Source organism: Pezoporus occidentalis, unplaced genomic scaffold (genome assembly GCF_034315485.1).
Source record: "Pezoporus occidentalis ecotype Australia unplaced genomic scaffold, CSIRO_AGI_Poc_V1 ctg86, whole genome shotgun sequence".
Classification (NCBI taxonomy): domain Eukaryota; kingdom Metazoa; phylum Chordata; class Aves; order Psittaciformes; family Psittacidae; genus Pezoporus; species Pezoporus occidentalis.
The window spans coordinates 9,112,060-9,132,594 of NW_026916220.1; the positions used below are offsets into that span (position 1 = coordinate 9,112,060).

The 20,535-nt window shown below is 41.2% G+C and overlaps 1 protein-coding gene across 3 annotated transcripts in view; it reads left to right on the top strand.

Moving 5' to 3' along the window:
• The window catches only part of LPAR1 (lysophosphatidic acid receptor 1), a 73,305-nt gene that overhangs the window by 20,476 nt on the left and 32,294 nt on the right, over window positions 1-20,535 (top strand). For all 3 annotated transcript variants that reach the window (XM_062604368.1, XM_062604366.1, XM_062604367.1), the window contains 2 exons: window positions 3,926-4,094; window positions 15,645-16,392. In XM_062604368.1, coding sequence (XP_062460352.1) covers window positions 4,035-4,094; window positions 15,645-16,392 — 808 coding nt within the window. In that variant the 5' untranslated portion in view covers window positions 3,926-4,034. The remainder of the gene's footprint in view (window positions 1-3,925; window positions 4,095-15,644; window positions 16,393-20,535) is intronic.

Here is a 20,535-nt window from a genome sequence, read left to right on the forward strand (position 1 = left end):
AGATCTTACTGAAGTTACATTTGTGACAGCTCATAAGACAGTGATGAAATGTGCTGGTTAAGGATCTTGAGGTCATTGATGGAATTGTACTGAAAATCACTTTTCTTGGTCAAATAGCAAAGCTTCACTAAGCCAAAAAAGAGCAGTAGTTTCAAGTTAATACTGTTTCCTTTATCCGTTATTCACAGTGGAACAATCAGTGAATTTCAGACAGCAGACAAAACTTTATTTTTGAAAAAGAAAATATGGAGCCTGAAGGATGTGTAGCTTGGTTCTTTGACTTCCAGTGAAGGCTTTCTCAGAGGAATACTAAATCCCCATTTTCTGTCCTCTCCATGAGTACAGTAGTAGAAATTTGGAGCAAGGAGTGGAAAAAATGAAAGGTTACTAGCAAGAAATCAGTAGGAAAGAATAGGGGTCACGGGAAAGCTGTATAAAGATGGAAAAAGTGATCCTAGAGCTTGGCAAATGAGGCAGCTGCATGTGACGTAAGGTATGTGGGGATGTGTTAAAATGGGAAGCAGGCATTTCAAGATGATGCTTTTTAAGAAGGAGGAATAATTTCCACAGTGGCATGCAACTGCTGAGTTAAATGAACAAAAATAAAAAAAAAAACAAACCCACAACTGACTCAGAAAAGTCTGTGGAGTACAACTTTCCTACAGCACTTATCTGTTCTTGGCTTGGGAAGTAGGTGCTGTGTTTGAAACAATGAACCAGTGGCCGTGAAAGTCACTGGCATTGTTTGTATGGCTACACCATGGTCTAAGTTTGAAAAACACCAGGTATGGGCTCATTTATTGGTATATTTGTTGGATGCTGAATACACTCAGCATGAGAGGTTTTCCTTTGTGACTCAGAATAGGAAGTGGTAGATAAAGAGAGCATTAGATGAGTCTCCAAGATCCTTTCTGTGGTGGCTAATTTGTGGGTTGTGTGGTGTATGTCTGGCCTGATTGAGGGGAAAGATATGCAGTATCACAGTATCACAGTATGCTAGAGATTGGAAGGGACCTCAAAAGATCATCTAGTCCAATCCCCCTGCTGGAGCAGGAACACCTAGATAATGTTACACAGGAATGTGTCCAGGCGGTTTTGAATGTCTCCAGGGAAGGAGACTCCACAACCTCCCTGGGCAGCCTGTTCCAGTGTTCCGTCACCCTCACTGAGAAGAGGTTTCTTCTCAAGTTTAAGTGGAACCTCTTGTGTTCCAGTTTGTACCCATTACCCCTTGTCCTATCACTGTTTGCCACTGAGTAGAGCCTGGCTCCATCCTCGTGACACTCCCCCTTTATATATTTATAGACACTAATAAGGTCACCCCTCAGTCTCCTCTTCTCCAAACTATAGAGACCCAGCTCCCTCAGTCCTTCCTCATAAGGGAGATGCTCCACTCCCTTAATCATCTTTGTTGCCCTGCGCTGGACTCTCTCCAGCAGGTCCCTGTCCTTCTTGAACTGAGGGGCCCAGAACTGGACACAATATTCCAGATGGGGTCTCACCAGGGCAGAGTAGAGGGGAAGGAGGACCTCTCTCGACCTACTAACCACCCCCCTTCTAATACACCCCAGGATGCCATTGGCCTTCTTGGCCACAAGGGCACAGTGTTGGCTCATGGTCATCCTGTCGTCCACTAGGACCCCCAGGTCCCTCTCCCCTACACTGCTCTCTAACAGGTCGTTCCCCAACCTATACTGGAACCTGGGGTTGTTCCTGCCCAGATGCAGGACTCTACACTTCCCCTTGTTATATTTCATCAAGTTATTCCCTGCCCAACTCTCCAGCCTGTCCAGGTCTTGCTGGATGGCAGCACAGCCTTCTGGCGTGTCAGCCACTCCTCCCAGCTTAGTGTCATCAGCAAACTTGCTGATAGTTCACTCAATTCCCTCATCTAAATCGTTGATGAATATATTAAATAATACCAGTCCCAGTACTGACCCTTGAGGCACTCCACTAGTTACAGGCCTCCAACTAGACTCAGCCCCATAGACTACAACTCTCTGGCTTCTCTCCTTCAGCCAGTTCGCAGTCCACCTCACTACCTGATCATCCAGTCCACACTTCCTCAATTTAGCTGTGAGGATGCTGTGGGAGACTGTGTCAAATGCTTTGCTGAAGTCAAGGTAGACCAAATCCACTGCTCTGCCATCATCCATCCACCGTGTTATTTCCTCATAAAAGGCTAAGAGATTGGTCAAACATGATTTCCCCCTGGTGAAGCCATGTTGACTGCCCCTCATAACCCTCTTATCCTTGATATGCCTTAAGATGGCACCAAGGATAAGGTGTTCCATCACTTTCCCAGGGATGGAGGTGAGGCTGACCGGTCTATAGTTACCCGGGTCCTCCTTCTTGCCCTTTTTGAAGACTGGAGTGACATTTGCTTTCCTCCAGTCCTCAGGCACCTCTCCCGTTTCCCTAGACTTGGTAAAGATGGAGAGTGGTCTAGCAATGACTTCCGCCAGTTCCCTCAGCACCCGCGGGTGCATCCCATCTGGACCCATGGATTTACAGATGTCCAGATTGCTCAACTGATCTCTAACCCATTCCTCATCGACTAAGGGAAACAGCTCCGTTGACCTGACTTCATCTAAGGTCTCAGGGGTACAGGGCTCTTCAGGACTGCCTGCAGTAGAGTAGACAGAGACAAAGAAGGCATTCAGTAACTCTGCCATCTCTGCATCTTCTGTCACCAGGGCACCCATCCCGTTCATCAGTGGGCCTACATTGCCTCTGGTGTTAGTTTTGTCTGCCATGTATTTGAAAAAGCTGGTTCTGCTGTCCTTGACCCTTCTCGCCAGTTTTAATTCTAAGGATGCCTTAGTCCTCCTAGCTGTCTTCCTACATCCTCTAGCAGCAGCCTTATATTCCTCCCAAGTGGCCAGCCCCTCCTTCCATGACCTGTAAACTCTCCTCTTCCACTTGAACATACCCAGCAATTCCCTATTTAGCCACGCAGGTCTCCTGGCCCTCTTCCTTGACTTCCTACGTGTCGGGATGCTCCGATCTTGAGCACGGAAAAAGCAATCCTTGAATGTCAACCAACTATCTTGGGCCCCTTTACCTTCAAGCAGCCTTGCCCATGGGATTTCCCCTAGCAATTGCTTGAAAAGGCCAAAGTTTGCCCTGCTGAAGTCCAGGGTTGCAATTCTACTTGCTATTCTACTGGTCCTACCACACAAGATCCTGAACTCCACCATCTCGTGGTCGCTGGAACCAAGGCAGCCCTCAACCCTTACTGCTTCAACCAGATCCTCCTTGTTAGTATCTTCTTACGGAATTTTTAAACAGGATTAATTTCTTAGCCATTTCCAGTTTTCTCCTGTTTTGTTTGCTTTTCATTGGACAAAACATACACAGAAGCTGATCTTTGCCATCTTCAGGTTATGGAAATAACTTGGTTCTGTTGATCATCTGGTCAGACATCACACAGCAGTTCAGTGTATTCACTTACGGTAAACTGTGCTTCTTTGGCAGAAAGGGAAAAAAAAATTGTTAAGGAAATAAATGTATCTGAAATTCCAGAAAAAAAAAAAAAGTAATCTATGAGTACTCTTCGGGGGGGGGGGGGGGGGGGGGGGGGGAGATTAAAAAAAAACCAAACAAAACAATATAGATAGCACAATTCCAATGCTGTGGAGGTGACTGTCTTTCCTTGCAATGTTTACATGGTCTGTGCATTGCCTTCTTGCTATATTCAGTTTCTGTGAATTTTGGTTTCCTTGGTCAAGTGAATTGTTTTGCTGTTCTGGACCAAATTCCAATGTACGCTTTTAAACTTCTCTTGGAAATCTGTTATGAATGGTCATGTAAGCAAGTCAGGCTGTGCAAACTCACAGGCTGGTTTCGCAGCAGCCTGGCTTGGATGTTGACTGAATCAGTTCTCTTGTTATTCTCAACAATTACTCTTTTTCCTTCCTACTAGGAGCAAATGCCAGCATGACTAGGGTCTAAGGGAGGACTTCTGTGTTCCTACCAGTTCTTTGCAGCTGCAAAGGAGGGGTGCAAGGACAGGAGGGACATTTTGAGCTACCATGGATATCCCCACTGATTTAGTGCCATCCTCCATGATGTCCCAGCCTGAGGTCATTGAGGTGAGTAGACCATGATGAAATTCTGGCAGCTGAACTAATTGAACCTTTTTCATTGAATCCTAACTTTTTCTCCTGTTTCACTTCTGAGCCATCAAGGTAAATTTTCCTGAAATACTGTATTAAAGACATTCATTGTTTGCTATGAATGTTATTATGCTTTGACACGACATTGCTGTATAAGCAAATACATGGCAAAATATGGTGTTTATTGACTCCATGTAGGTGATCCTGCATTATGGTTTGTTTTTCCTGTGCCTAATGAATACAGAGTAGAAGGCCGTAATGTGTTTCAGTGTTCTTACCAGAAAAGCCAAAGTTCTAAGTGAAAAGCAGTGATAAAATGAATAATACACTTACAACTATTAACACATTAATCTTCATCATTCAAAGTGCGTGCTTCAGATGTGGTATGTATAAATACCTAAATGATTTCTTCTTCTCCATGTACTTAATGCATACTTGCGTTTTCTGGTGAAGTAAAGATTACAAATGGAAAATGAGATATCTCAGAAAAGCATTTTTAAAGTCCCTTGAATTTCATAAAAAACCAAGTGTCTGTTACAATTTAAAGTTTTATAGGTGTATATTTTACTGAAGAGGGCACCAAAATTGATTAAGTTAGATGACAGAAAACTGGAGAGCTAATGTTTATTTTCCTTTTTTTTGTTTCCTAGAGATTCTTTGGCTCAGGATACTACACCTCTTAGCAATATGCATTGAGAAATGCAGTAGTTCAGAGATCTCTGGACCCTGTGAAGCTACGTAAAACATGTACACTAATGGGTGGTGATGTGAAATGAGCTGAATCCAAAATCTGCTTTGGAAAAATTTCTTTGTGCTCTTTTTCCTCCTGTGTTTCAAATGAAGAACTAGTATATTTTAAAAGTATTTTTGTGCTTTTCAAGTGTCTTGTCTCTCTGTCCTTGTTAGGGTCAGAGAAGGATTCTCTATCTTTACAGCAGAGTAGGAGGTGGGTTCTGTATGCTTGTGTCCCAGGCTGCCTGACTGCTGCCAGACTCTTTTTACTCTCTGAAGAAAAGCGCTCAGGCCATTTCCTTCTTTACTCTGAAAGGCAGTTGCATCCCTGTCCCCATGGGTTCTCTCTTCAGAGCCTTCTTTGTGTATGAAAAACTTGTGTATCTAAGAATGTTGTTTAGGATAAATGTCTTCTTGAAGGGAAAATAAGGTCAACTGTGGTGCAAGAATGAGTGGAAGAAAAGTATCACTTGTAAACAATTTTGGTGATCAGCCGTCACCATTCTGTTCTACTTACACATGAATAAATGCATGTGTCCTGTGTCTGCAGGGAGTTTCTACTGAATAAATCCAGCCTTGGACTTGCATCACTAGACCAAAGACTAGAGATAAATGGATAATTCTTGTCATTGACTGGTAATCCAGACAGCTCTCCCTCCACTCTTGAATTTTAGAGACTGTGCTTCAGTGAGATTTGACTCAGAAGCAAAAAAGAAATAGCAACAGAAAGCAAAGACAATACTCAGTGTGGGAGATGGTGGTAGAAAAATAACATTCTCTCAACCTCATGTTGTAAAAATTTGATACCCATACAGACAAACTTACATACATGCATGAATTACCATAGATTTCAGTAAACTATTGTGGATCTGATGATTCCTCTAAGTCTTCAGTCCTATGTAAAGAAGTAATAGCTCCAGTCAATCTGCTGGGAGACGTGTATGTTTCTAAGGGTAAGGAAGGTTTTTTAAAAGGGAAGAACATAGTGAGAGACACAGCTAAAGAGATAAATCATTAGGTGGAAATACTAAGGTAAGGAACTTTTCAGACTGGAATTGCATGGCTTGCTGTTAGTGTTTGTGTTGACGTACAGATTAATTTTGTGTATAGTTTAGAAAACTATATTCATTAAAATACGTTGGTTTGGGTTTATTTTTTTTTTCTGGAGGACATTATTTTGCCTTTTAAAAGTGAGCAGATGCCACAGTGTACTGTGGAAGACATTTAGAAACTAATGTATTAAGGATTTTTTTGAACTTGGAAGTAGCCTTGCATGCCTTCTGCATGAGCTAGGTAGCATCTCAGTTACAAAAGAAGTATTTTGCTCTATACTTTAAACTCTTATCTTTAAGCTTTTGTTTAGTATTGCCAGGATATTTGGTTTCTTTCACACTCAGTTTAGTCTTTAGAAGTAAATAATATCTATTTTGTTGTAGAAATGGATGTATATGTGTGTATACATCTCAGTAATAAATATTCCTCTGCCTTCATCAGTCCTTTAACTGCACAGAGCAAACAAGAATAGGCTCTTATTTACCACAGGGAAGGATTTCAAAGACCACAGCAGGGCCTTTTGCGACCTGAAGCCTACCCTAACAGGTTTTACTTTAGGTTTGAATCCTACAGATGCTCATTGTGGTACCACAATGAGGGGAGTTACTGGTAATTTAATTGCAAATTTTATCTTTGTCAAGATATGTCTTCTGAGTCAGGTAACAAAAGATTCAGACTTTGAAAAGGTTTTTGAAAGTCACTTCTTGATATCAGGTGTGAAATTGTCGTTACCATTTTAAAATGTTCTTGTTGCTAGTGTGTCAACAGGTAAAGAATACCAAAAGCAGTTTCTGACCCCTCTACTGAAGTGACATATTTTTCATAATCATGTCGCTTCATACCTTTCCTATGCATTGAGCTGTTTGAAGTTCTCTGCTCCCATCTTCTTCCCCCCCAGCATCCTGTTGCCAAACATAAGTGGTGATTAAGAGCACAGATTTAAGGCATCTTGGTCATGTTTAAATGTGAAGGATAAGTAAAGTTTCAGGGCAATTTAGCTATCCATAACTGAAATCTGGAATGGACAACAGTTCTAGGACATCATTCATAATATGTCCAAAAAAAGTCAATAAAATAAAAATTTTCAGAATATGCTTTAAGTTTTTTCCTGAGGAGTTTTCTTGTAAGGCAGAATCTAGTGATTTCAGATTAGATAAGCTATGCTGCACTTGGAAACAAAACATAACAAAACTTTCTGATTTTTAAGTTGGGGATATTTTGTGGTACATGTGGCAACTTCATTCCTCCACGATGTATAAGCAAAGTTATATCATAGAAACTTGATTGGTCTGATAGTGCAGTAAGTGGAAAGTTAAATAATTCTGTAAGAACCATTAAGCATCCCAGAGGATTTTGCTGTTTTCAAAAAGGAAACATAACAAGTGGTGACCTAAACTGATTAATGTGCTCTGTGGAGTGATTCGTATCTTCTCTTTGAGAATGGCGTGAGATGAATTGTGCAGTAAAAGCTTTGAAGAAGAAATGATAGGAGCTCCAGTTGCTTAATGAACCAGGGACTTCCAACAGTGCTTCAGAAATGCTTAAAACAAGAAAGCAACAAAAATTCATCATTCTCTTTTTGCTTTTGCCAGCAGTGGATCCTATCAGCCAAATACTAGAAGTAAATGAATACGTTCAAATAACTGCCTTGCAGCTATTTAAAAAGAAATCCAGAGCAGTTTCCATTATAGTGGCCTTTCATGGCTGTGTGGTTACCAGAGCCAAAAAACACTTCTCCCACTTGGTGCCATTGAATACTTCTCTGTTTTCCCTTCTTTTTATTTGAATTAGAGTGAAAGAGACTTAAACTATCCTTGCTGCAGAATGGTCATCATCAGTAGCTTTTTCCTCTTTATAATGGTGCTTGAGAGCAGACTCCTGGGGGGAGACACAGCTGTTATAACCCCTTTCCCCAGCAAAGCTCAACACACTTTGCATTTCAGATTTAGTGCCCAAATTTCTGCAGCCGACAAATGTGGGGATTTTTTTTCTTCCCCTTCTAGGTAAGTAAACAAATTAACCTCTTTAACAAAACAGTCCTCTGGCAGTGGTAAATAAGGTAAACAAGAGAACACATGGAAATGGTGAGACTGGTAGAAACAGTTTGTGATTAGAAGTACATCCACCCAGTTAGACATCATAGGGAATCTTAAATACCACCATGCTGTTTTTTTTTTTTTAATTGGTATACTAGATGAGATTACCAGGGCCTCAAAATACGTCTTTGTTTTGTTCAAAACAGACCAATACTGCTTTATAAGCAGCTGCATAGTACTGTATGAACAAGTTACTGACAGAGAACCCATTGTTGCCAGATTCCTAGGAAAGATTTTTCTATATTATGTTTATAAATTTCACAAAGCAGTGCATGTAGCAAAAGAAGCCCAAACTGTCTGATGTATATTTCACAAAAAAAAATTATTTGCAATGGTAAACACAGGATAGTCTTATCCCACTTGGAAATCTCCATTTTCAGCCCTAAATGAAATTTGCTATGCTCATGAACACAATTTTGAATAAGCATATTTCTTGTAGGCTAAACTCTCCCAAAGTGCTCACTTTCCTGGTTTGCTTGGTGAGGAGAGATGGAAGGTGTGCCCTGGAGATGGAAGTTGCCCAAATAGCCTGCAACATCTTTTCAGCATAAAAGGCCAGTCTTCCAGCTGCTGGAGCCAAGAATTAATTCCCAGCTTGGTTCACTAATCACCAAACTGTGCCCAAAGGATGCGTGTTGCTATTCATTGTGAGCAGAAATTCTCTTGTTAGAGTTGTGGATTTTTTTTTCCTTTTTCTCTACTATTTCTTCCCTCTGATGGCTTCTAAAGTGTCACAGGTAAGGGACTGTGTGCTGTGCCTCCCTGCAGAAAGCTTTTTCTGGGCCTGGGCTCTTTGGTCTGTCCTGCACAGCAGCTTTCAAGGACTCACAGCAGGTCAGATGTGTGGCTATGATGTTCAGGTTGAGGATAAGACAGGTAGGCAGTAGGGAATGAACTGGGTGAGATAGTGGAGAAAACTACATCATGACACAGGCTATTTTTTGCAGGCATAAAAGGTGTCAGTAACCTTTTATATTTCAGTCACTAAATTAGATAATGGAATATAATTGCCTTCATGTGTCTCCCAGAAAGCCAGGAGGTGAGCTTATACCCATGTCTGGCTAAAGTCTCTGAAGCTCAGCTTGTCATGAAAGCTCCTCCAGAAGAAAATGAAGCTTGAAGAGCTTTGAAGAAGCTCTTTCTGTACTCTATATGGGACATTTGGGCTCAACGTGCTTGATTGCATCTCCCTTAGGGGCAAAACCAATTACCTTATATTTTCAATACTTTCACATTGCAATGATTCCCTCCCTTTGAGATAAGCTTGGAAGGAGGAGATGGGGAAGCAGAGAAGTACTCTGTGGTCTGGGAACAAATCTTTGATAATCAGTGTTTAAGTCATCCTAGCAATGTAAAGGGGGTTGTGATGATGTAGAACTCTGCCCTGATTCAAACAGTCTTCATTTCCTCCTGAACTGGAAAGCATTCGTCAGAATACATAGGTAGTTCTAGTGAGAGATGCAGCTCGTCTGAAAATGCTGTATCTGTGAAACAGGAGCAACAGTATAGCAGTGCCTGAATTACTGGGTAGGTTGCTGGAGGGATGAGTTCACTCTTTGTCTTTCCCAAGATATTTTTTCTAATTCTTCTAGCTTTTCAATTTCCTATATCTTCTTTTGCTTGCAGAATTATGCAGTGAAAGAGACTGCATGTATATGCACACTTCCTTTCTACAGCAGTAGAAAGTGGAAAAGGTTTAAACCAGAGAGCTGGTAATCTAGGGTCCTGCTGGATCACTTCAGTATGCTCCTGACCATCATGGCTCTTCACTAATCCTCTGGTGTCCACATAGTGAATTGCATGGCTCATGATTTATCTATCCTGAAAATCTGTAGGGCCAAGTTGAGGTATTTCAGACCTGATAGTTAGCAACCCAGGCATCTTCCAGAAGAAAGGTATTTTTAGAGTAAGCTGGACTTCCTTCTCTTACCCGTTCTTTTTTTAGCCACAGAAGCTATCTTTGAATTTGCCTTTGTAGTAGTCAACAGTGAATAAGCACTAAGGTGAACACCCTCCCTGATTTTATAGACAATCTGTGGAGGTCATAATCATAATTTCCAACAGGATCTGTCAGTTGTGAATTATACCTTCCAGCAGTTTAACTTCTGCTTAAAAAGAAGTTTAGCTTCTTTTTCCAGTGTTGCTGGTAACTGGGTCTCTTTCTTTGGTACACTGAGTATCTAGATATGTTGGGTTACCCTTTCCAGGTATAAACTGTAGGAGACAAATAACTTCTTGGTTCCATTTCTGGTAGTCTTTTCAGCTATGTGAAGAGCAAAATGAGTTCAGTGAAATGAAAAAATTGCCTGCTGTGCTAAACCATATCTCATCATACGAGGTTTTCTTTAAGTCCATCGAATTATTATTTTAGGAGATGCATTTTGGAAAAACGTATGTATGGAGCCATTGTATCTTGGTGGTAGGGTTCCATACTTTCATTGAACAGATAAAATTATATCTGTATATGAGGCAGAGCAGGCATAAGGCTATAATGTATTGGGACCCTTGTTTTGTGACTTTTTTTTTTTTGTCTTATATTTTGGTTAAATGCCTCTTCAGCTGCTGTTTTTATCTTTAAATGAAATACTGACTTTCCCCTTTACTTTTAAACATCTTGTTTCTTTTGTATTCTGCAGCTTGAATGATAGTTTGTGCTTTTCGTTAGGTAATGATGAAATTTTCGTTGCAAATTGGAATTTTTTTCTCATCTGTTACAACTTTACTCTTATAAAGCCCATAGTTTTGCAGTTGTGGGTTGATAAAGTATTTACATATTGATTCAATTATTCCTATACTTGCTTATGCTTATTTTAAAGATTTTCTTAATTAGTACCCTTATTTGGGGATTTTGAAGTTGGCAGTTCCCTTAAGTTTTTCAGCTCAAGCCTTCCTGGTATGTTGGTAAACTTCAGAGTATTTACATAAACTTAAAGCAGTGCTACTGCTTTTCCATTGGCTGCTGCAGTAAATGTAAAGCTTTAAGGCACCTATTCCTGTCTGGGAGTCCTACCATTCCCAAGTTTGCATTTCTTCTGAAATGTTTTTGGATTTCTGGCTGACACTGAGAATGATAAATATTGTTTTGGGGATCCAAGGGTAGCTACCTCACGATTAAAAACTCATCTTGGATATCATGAGTCTCCTCAGAGTCTCCCAAACTTTAGGAAGAGCACAGGCAAAATGCATGACTCCTGCAAAGTTGAGGTCTCTGGCTTGTAGTTGGCGTTTCATTGTTTGGAAAATGGTTGTATGCCTTCCTTGCCAGATAAATTGGTTTTCATCTCTTGTCTGTGTTCTCAGTAAGAAATCAGCAGTGTGTCGAGGTTAGTTCAGTAAATGAAAAATGAGAGGAGCAGATTATGTTTGGAGAGTTTAGGGTTAATTTTTTTTTTTTTTTGAGTTTTCTTGGATGTGGAATCATTTTTGTGGCTTCCAAGTCTTAAAAGCTCTGTAAAAGTCAGACCTTAGTATTCTAAGAATGTTCAGCTCTGTTCTCTGTTTCTCTCAGTGAGAAATAAATGAACCCATGCATGCCGGAGGGGAGGGGGTCCTTTTCTCTTTAATATTTTTTGTTAAGTGGACTGGGGATCTCTGCAAACTCTGATTGCAGCAGGATTTGTAAACTGATCATTTGCCCCTGAGGCACCTTGTGCTAACAAATGCTTAGTTTAGACAGAATCCATCACTTGGTATTTGTTTTACACCCTAAGCATCTCTCCATGTACAGCCCTGTCCAGGTGGGCTGTCACTCAGCACCAAGCTGGCAGGACCCAGAGATCCCCTCTCACCTTCCCTCTCCAGGCAAACAGTGGCTTCTTCACTCCGGTCAAGACGATAAGGAAGTCCCATGGGCAAGCTCTTCTTTGCCTTAAATCCAAATCTTCACCTCAGTCCTCAAGCTCTGATGGAGACTTGGGGCAGCAGCGTGATGAATCAAGGATGAAACACTAGCAAATTGCTTACACAAGCTTTTCTTCCAGTCTCTCCACTGCCACCTCACTGGCATGGTCTCTTACCACCAGAGTGGAGGAGCCAAGAGGACAAGTGTAGCAGATAGCAGCTGGAAAGCCAGTGACAAGGTGGTATTCCGGCTACAGCATGACTATGTGTTGACAGTAGAAGCAGAGTGAGTTTTATTTACTAAGTCCTGGTATGGGATTTCCTGGCCTGTGTGTATTGTGTTGTGGTTATTACTGTGTCTCATCATATTAAGAGATTTAACTCCATGTACTCAGGATTTTCTTGTTCTTTGGTTTGGGACAGCCATGTCTTGAGTATTCAGTCAACCTCACATGATTAGAGGAGGCTTTGCTTTTAGCCGCTATTACTCCGTTTTGCTTTATGTGTCTTGCTGGTTCATAATTCAGATGTTTTCTTTTTCTACAGAGACATGTCCTAGAGGTTTAGTTAACATGGGCAATTTGCAACTCAGTTTGTTTTAAACTTCTGTTGAGATATACTAAATGGATGAGGTAAATCTCAGGGCACTGCACATCTGGCTTACCCAGGCAATGAAACACACTGAGTGAAACTTCAGGAAATTAAAATATAAACTTCCCTGACCCTTTTCCTGCAGGGCCAGAAGAAGGGGATGGGTCTGCCCGTTTGCATATCCCATTATGGTATGTTAACACTTTCAGTACTCAGAGATATGTTGTGTTGCCCTGCTGCTTGAGCCTTTCCAGTCAGATAGCAGCAGTAGGGGTAAGTGTGATGCCTTGGGATTTGTACGTTCATGACCTGGGAGGTCAAAACCTTCCTGTAATATATACATTGGCATGCAAGAAAGCTGATCATCTGGGAAGTCCCCTGCTTGAACTTTTGTCAGCAGTCTCTTCTGCTGCCTTTCTTTCCCTTGGGACTGAAAAAAATCTTTTAAAGGCAATCCCAGGTTTTAGATTAGCACACTCTGAAAACAAAACTTCTCAAATCCCTTATGTGAACAGAGTGTTTTGTTCCTGTGTCTTCAAAATCAGAGAAGCTAATGAGCCTCATGCTATTCCTCCAAGATTGCTCAAGCGCTGTCATGCTTTGAAATTTAACAAATCAGACTCTGTACTGTTTTACATGTTCTTATGTGCATTGCATATGTTCAGCCCTGGCTTGGCTTTTTGTGACTGAGACTGTTTGTTTTTAATCATATCTGTGTCAGATTTCATGTGAAAAAGCTGAGGGATAAAAACTGGGGTTAGAAAATAAAATCAGGATTACAAAATGGAAGGATAATTCACATTCTACAAAATAAAATCAGGATTACAAAATGGAAGGATAATTCGCATTCTAAGCTGATGTGCAAAACAAAGACGCACAAAAAGTTAGATTTACCACATTTCAAATTTCTGAATTAAAAATCATATTCTGCCAGGTGTATCTGTAGAGCAACTGTGGATCAGGAATTGTTACGTATAGGCAGCAGCCATCTGCAAGAAAAATTTCCATCAATAAATTTATAGACAAAGAGAGAATTTATTCAGGATCATGAAAGTCTACTAGATCCTGGAGTCCTGACCTCCTCTCTAAATTAGAGTGTATAACTGCATGTAGATATTCCTACAGAGAGAAAAAACGCAGGGCATTCACATAATTAATGCAGGTGTTGGCAAGCTTTTATAAGGGCCACTAATTCATTCATATGACTTCCTCTCTCCCTTAAGGGTTCTTATACTTGACCCGTTATTACCACATGGTCTTTAACCAAAGAATTAAAGCCAGATGTCTTGTAGCTAGGTTTCTCTTTGTTAACTATCCCTTATAAATCGTTTTTTCTATGCAACAGAGAGATCCTACATAAGAACTTTTAAAAATTCTTAAATAATTAAGGCTGAAATGTTTCTAACCTAAGAGTTGATGAATCCTAGAGGAACAATAAAAGTTTTATAGTCACTGTGCTGAGAAAGACTATTTACTCTAGCTTTTTATTATCCTGGGTCTGCAAATGTTTCTAATCGATGTTTAGGTTGGAGGTAAAATCATTCTGAAAAGACCTTTTTCCTTAACATAAATCTAAATGTCATGTAGTGCATTTGGGATATTGGTGAAAGTTTTGGATATTGCTTCATAGGAATTAGTTTAATTGTGTTGACAAACAGAGGGAAAGAGAAATAGCTTTGGATAATTTTAAGGAAATTTTTGTCAGATACTATTTTCGCTTGAGTTCAATTACTAATTCTGTTTTCCAATTCTATACATTTTTTGTTTCCACATAAAGGTTAAGTTGGGTGTAGCATTTCCTGCAGAATGATTGGAGCTGTCCAAAGCATAGGGTTTTTGTTTGCATGTTTTAATGAGAAGAAATTCTTATCTTTTAGTATTGTTGATCTGTTCTTTCATTGGGCTTACTTGTTTCTTGCTAAAACTGGTCCTCTTTTTGTGAAACTTCAAGTTTAGTCAATAGAGTTTCACAGCCATAAAAGGGTGTCAGAGCCACATCTCATGGGTGTCTTTAGAAAGAGACTTTTTTGACATTAGTTTCTTGAGGGCTTTTTTGGTGGGTGTATTTTCTGTGGTTTTATTCTGTTTCATTTTTGTTTTAATTATTATGATTACATCCTCATTTTAAGCCATACTAAAGAAGGAACCAGGGTGTTGTTCAGAGAGGTTCTTCCTACAGTTTGCCTTTTGGGAATTGCACCTTGAGTAATTGATTATAATTGAGGAAGGAAACTCACTAAACCTTTTTTTTTGTTAGCCAACACTTCTATGCAAGAGTTCTACATTCTGGTAGAGTATGGGTCTTTGTTGCACCCATAGCTGTGCTCAGCTCAGTACTCTGCAAGAAAATGATTTACATATTCCCTGACAATACGTAACAGTACTTAATACAAGAAATAAGATTTGATGTTTTTAGTATTAAAATACTACTCTTCTGATTTATTGACTCACTCCTAATTCAAATTGGAATAAATTGGTTCACACAAATTATACTTAAAAGCATGATTTATTTCAAAATACAGAAATGTGGCTGATAGAGAAAGAAGAATGCTCATAGAAATACAGTGGCAAGCTTCTTTTATTGTTTATAAATGTACTTTACGTTTTAAGGATATAGCCCCTGGCCCTGGCAATTCTTAGTTTTAGAACACACTGACAGTCTTAATTGAGGGTGTCCTTCCCAATTTTGAAGATGGGACAAGAAGGAATACCCCTGATGGAGATCTGAATGAGTCAAAACCTACTGGGAAATGTAAGCTTTTCCTCCTGTTTGCAGAGCTCTTCACAGTGGTACAACCAAACAACAGTTTTATGCACTGATAATGTAAATAAGGTGTCCTGTAAGAGAGCTAACTTTTCTTAATTATGAATTGCATGCCTTTCTCTTTAAGTGAATTTTTCAGCACATCTGGTTGGCCAGAAGCTCATTTGCTATGAATTTACGACTACATCAGGAATCATGCTAGCTCCCAGAGCAGATGGAAACATTTCTGGTTGTTTCTAATCTGGCTGCTGTTACTAGACTCCTCAGAGCATTTGTTTGCGAATTGCGGAATGCCACTTAGTCTGAAAAAATAAATTTGTTCTGAAGCTTGTTCCCTTCCTGTCCCACTCCCCACTCTCTGTGTATGTCTTGTCCATGGAGACAATCATATTTCAGTTCTGATGTCATTCTTCTTTTTCTCTTTTTTTTTTTTTTCCCTTTTTCTTTCAGTCCACAGCCATGAATGAACCACAGTGCTACTACAATGAAACCATTGCCTTCTTTTATAATCGAAGTGGAAAATATCTAGCCACTGAATGGAATACTGTCAGCAAGCTTGTAATGGGACTGGGGATTACAGTCTGCATCTTCATAATGCTGGCCAACCTCTTGGTCATGGTGGCTATTTATGTCAACCGCCGATTCCACTTCCCTATTTATTACTTAATGGCCAACTTAGCCGCCGCGGACTTTTTTGCAGGACTGGCCTACTTTTACTTAATGTTCAACACAGGACCCAACACTAGAAGACTGACTGTAAGCACCTGGCTTCTCCGTCAGGGTCTTATTGACACTAGCTTGACGGCCTCTGTAGCCAATTTGTTGGCCATTGCTATTGAGCGGCACATTACAGTTTTCCGAATGCAGCTACACACTCGGATGAGCAACCGGCGAGTGGTGGTCGTAATCGTTGTTATCTGGACAATGGCCATAGTCATGGGCGCCATACCAAGTGTTGGATGGAACTGTATTTGTGATATCACTCACTGCTCCAACATGGCACCACTCTACAGTGACTCCTACCTGGTCTTTTGGGCTATTTTCAACTTGGTCACCTTTGTGGTCATGGTCGTCCTGTATGCTCATATCTTTGGGTACGTCCGCCAAAGGACTATGAGAATGTCCAGACACAGTTCTGGACCCCGCAGGAATAGGGACACCATGATGAGCCTCCTGAAGACTGTCGTCATTGTGCTTGGTAAGTGTTTACTTTGCCTTCCCTGTTCCCTCTGCTCTGTTTATCAGGTGATTTAAGTAACGCACATCCAGCTTATGGGAGGGTGAGAGGTTGGTAGTGTTTGCAAGACATTAGAAGAGGTGGGGGCAATAAGAGCCCCCAGCATTCATTACTGTGTTGGGACTGTCAAGCTTATTTATGGAAGAGGGTCTAAGAGACTTGGTTACTTAGCCCTAGATGTGAAACTGATGAAAATTCAGGACCTCAGGATGTAAGGTGATGGGATTTTGCACCAATGCAGGTTTAATACCTGTTGAGCATCCTATGCTGTGCAGTGTTTGCCCTTTTGCCTTTGAACATGCCAAATGGCTGCAACCTTTAATAGTACAGGGAAGGCTCAGTCTTCCTCTGAAGTATCTCTTGTCTCCTTTTTGCCACCCAAAAGGTGTTCTGTGCATTCAGGCCATACTCCCATGTCTGAAGACCAATGAGGGGCTCCAGGGTATTGATGGAAAGATCTTGCATGTTAAGCAGGACTGCATGTACATTTTACTCAGGTCTATAATGTTTGGCACATCTGAGCATCTACCAATTTGCTAATTTAGAAAAGTAGCATGTGAGGCACTGGTGTGCTTGAACTTATTTCTCAGGAGGTGCCCAAGCTTCAGGGCTTGGAAAACAGGAGGCAAATACCATGGCACACTTAGAGTCAGAAGATTTGTGTCTTTTTGTAAATGGCTGTATTTGTTTTTTGTCAGGAACTCTCAGTTTCCTTATGCAAAAGCACAGCCTAGATACTGGGTACCATTGGCCAGTGATGTTCTTTGTAGTTTGTTCTGTTTGTTGTTGATGACAGTAAGTTAAAGGCAGGCAGGGATGGTGCCAATTGTCTGCTTGTCCCAACCTGTGTTCTTACCCATGAGGTCTTCCAGCACAGAAGATGAGTCTCTTGGTATCCTAGTACCCTGCTGCATCATGAAGATGCCCTAGTAGTCCATAAATGCACCTGTACAAAGTCTGCAAAGCTCAAAACTTAACCCCAGTTCTTGACATCTTGATTTCCGTTGCTCTGTTTTGACTTGTGCTCTCTAGCAGTTAATGTCTGCGCAAACACAGCAGAATAATTGCAGAGATTTGATGTGAATCACAGTGTCAATTCATACTTTAGTTCAAGAATGTAAATCTAGCTGTCTGACCTGGTGCTTAGCTTTGTAGCCAGAATAGCAGCTGTGTAGTTGACTAACCTGTTCAGCCATTGAGAAGTCTTATTCCTACATGTCTTGCTCTTCTCTTTGGGAAAAGAATGTTTTGAGTTTTGGGAGGGAGGCTATAGTGGTGGGTAAAAACTTTCCTGACTGCCTGGTGGTTTGGAAATCTGTCTGTCCCCACTTCCATCATCCTCCTTGCAGAAGGCAAAATGAGGTTAAGGACAAAAGGAATATTCAGATTTTGCAGTTGTCTTTTTTGGAACTAAATCCTTGTTTTTTCTACCTACAGCAGTGGGGTATTTCCTTTGAGGTGAAAGACTGCCTCAAACTTTAAAAAAAGAAATGTGGGTGGGAAATGGCCAGTGCTTATGCCAGTGAAGCACAGAGCTGAAGGAGTAAATAGTCACTGAATAAATTGTACATGGCAGCTCATGCCAAGCATATATGGGGACTAGAGGTATGTATGCAGCTGTAAGGTGAAGTACTGACTGCACCCTCCTCTGTTCTCTTATGAGCAGAGGTCACAGGGGAGATTACAGGCTACCCAGTATGGCTGCAACAGTGTACAAGGAACATGAAGTAGCCCTTTTTTAACCCCTGTAAGTACCTTATTTTTTTCAAGGTATTGTTCTGGAAACAGTGAAACAAGTCCAGAGGTTAAGTAGCACTAGCCAAACTGAAGGTGACTCAAGTTTAGCTGCTGATGTAGTTCAGTAATATCCCTGATTCCTCACTGGGGTTATTTGAAGTAAGAATTTTTCAGGTCTGCAGGTAGTACACATTGAAGCTTTCTTCAGAATTCAGACAGAACCATGTTTCTTGTTACTGGTGCAGTTATTCATTCAGTGTTGTGCACACACTTTGGTTTAGCATCTTTTCTAATCGGCATAAAGTACCATTTACAGAGAGAGGTATTGTAGTATTTGTTTTGAAGAAAACAGAGGAACTTCCAGACTGTGACACAGTTCATCCTGTATTTGGATCTCCCACTTTGGTATTATTTTGAAAAGGGTTTGTTTTGGGGTTTATTGGTTTTGTTTGTTCTCCAAAGCGGTGTGTTTTCTTTGGTAGAAGGAGGTCGGTCAGAGGGTTACAGTGTAAAGAAGCAGCAATGCTTTCACCTCCTTACAATCTGTGAGACACAGTTGCAAGATAAAAATGGTTGGAAGAGAGCTGTGGGTTTGTTTTTGGTTTGTTGGGTTTTGTTTGGGTTTGTTTTAATAATAAATGAAAAAAAAAATAGCCTGAAGCCAAGAATTGGGCCTGGGGGCAACCGCAGAGGCTTTGGGAGGTTAAGTGTTTGTACATCAGGGTGTTAAGCAGACTGCTAGATGAACCACGAGAAATTTTCATTATTTGTCATCAGCTGACAAATGGCATCCCATATTACTGAATTTATGCTTCCAGTGGAAGATTGTTTTGGGGAACAAAAAGAAGCTAAGCATAGCTTTGAAGGGCTGGTTAGGCGTTACCTCAGCTTGGAGTAGGCAGTGCAGTCAGCCTATTGATCAGGTGAGTGTCTGTCGTGGTTTAAACCCAGTCAGGTAACTCGTTCGCTCACTTCCCCCCCCCCTTTCTTGCCCTCCCCCTGCTCTCGGAGGGACGGAGAGGAGAATCAAAAGACTGCAACTCCCACGGGTTGAGATAAGAACAGTTTAGTAACTAAGGTATAACACAAATCACTACTGCTACCACCAGTGATAATAATAATAATAAGGGAAGAGAATACAACACCTCAGCACCAGCCGACCGATAACTCGCCCCCCAAGCCCAACCAAGCTCCAACCGATACCTCCTCCAACCCTGCAGTCGCAGCCCTTCAGCTAACTCCTAGTTGCATCCTGGGCATGACGTGCTGTGGTATGGAATACCTCTTTGGTCAGTTTGGGTCAGGTGTCCTGTCTCTGCTTCCTCCCGCCTTCCCCTCCTCCCTGGCAGAGCATGAGGCTCACAAAGTCCTTGGCCAGACCAAAACATCATTGTTATCAGCTCTGTTCCCGAGCTGAAAGTCAAAACACTGCACTACACCAGCTACCAAGGAGGAGAAAAATGACTGCTACTGCTGAACCCAGGACAGTGTCCTTGTGCTTTGCAATTGCTTGCGGGCTGCTTGTAAGTCTGGCTTAAAAATTTCACAAGCAGAAGATTTAATTTCAAGTGTTATACTCCCCAAGTCCCTTCCTGCAGACACAGCCAGTAGACAGTGCTGCAAGTTTATCTGCTTCAGCTTTGGCAAAGGCAGAAAAGGTGGGTGTCTTAGGCTGCCTGGAGCAATTTGATGAACATTTATCTCATACAGTCTGGAAATCTGGCTTTTCCTGCGTCAATAAACCCAATAGCACAGCAGAAAAGACTCCCTGCTTCTGTTAATGATGAAGATCAGGGTAATACATTGCTATTTGAGGCAGAAACCAACTTTATGCTGGAGGTGGAGATGGGAAAGGAAGTGGTTCAGTTTGTTATCAAGATCCCTCTCCCACCTCTCCCTAGCTGAGTGAGGAAGGGAGCTGGTGTGTGTCAGCCCACTTACCCGTTTTGGTGAGGAAGTGTGCCCTGAAAACCAAGGAAAAACAAAGCTGGGACTCTGAGTAAACCTATAAGCATTGGTAGAGGGAAGCAGTACTCATCTTAGGAGCTTTGTTAGAATGCTGCTCATCTGTAAGTAACCCCTTAGTGATTTGGGCAGCAATGAACTGTTCGTTTGACTTTTAAACTTCCATAAATGGTTCTTCCTGAAGTTGTCCTGCTGGCTGTGCTCCCAGGCAAAGAAAGCCTCACTGCTGCAAGCAGAAGATCATCTTTTCCTCTGTCTCCATCCACACTACATTTCAGGAGGCAGGAGAGGGAGCAAATTGACAAAAGAGCTTCTTGTTTGTTAGCTGCCTAACGCAGCCTGGCCTCCTGGTGCCTTACTGCCTTGCTGCAAGAGGAGAAGAGCTGCCCTGAAGGGGTGCAG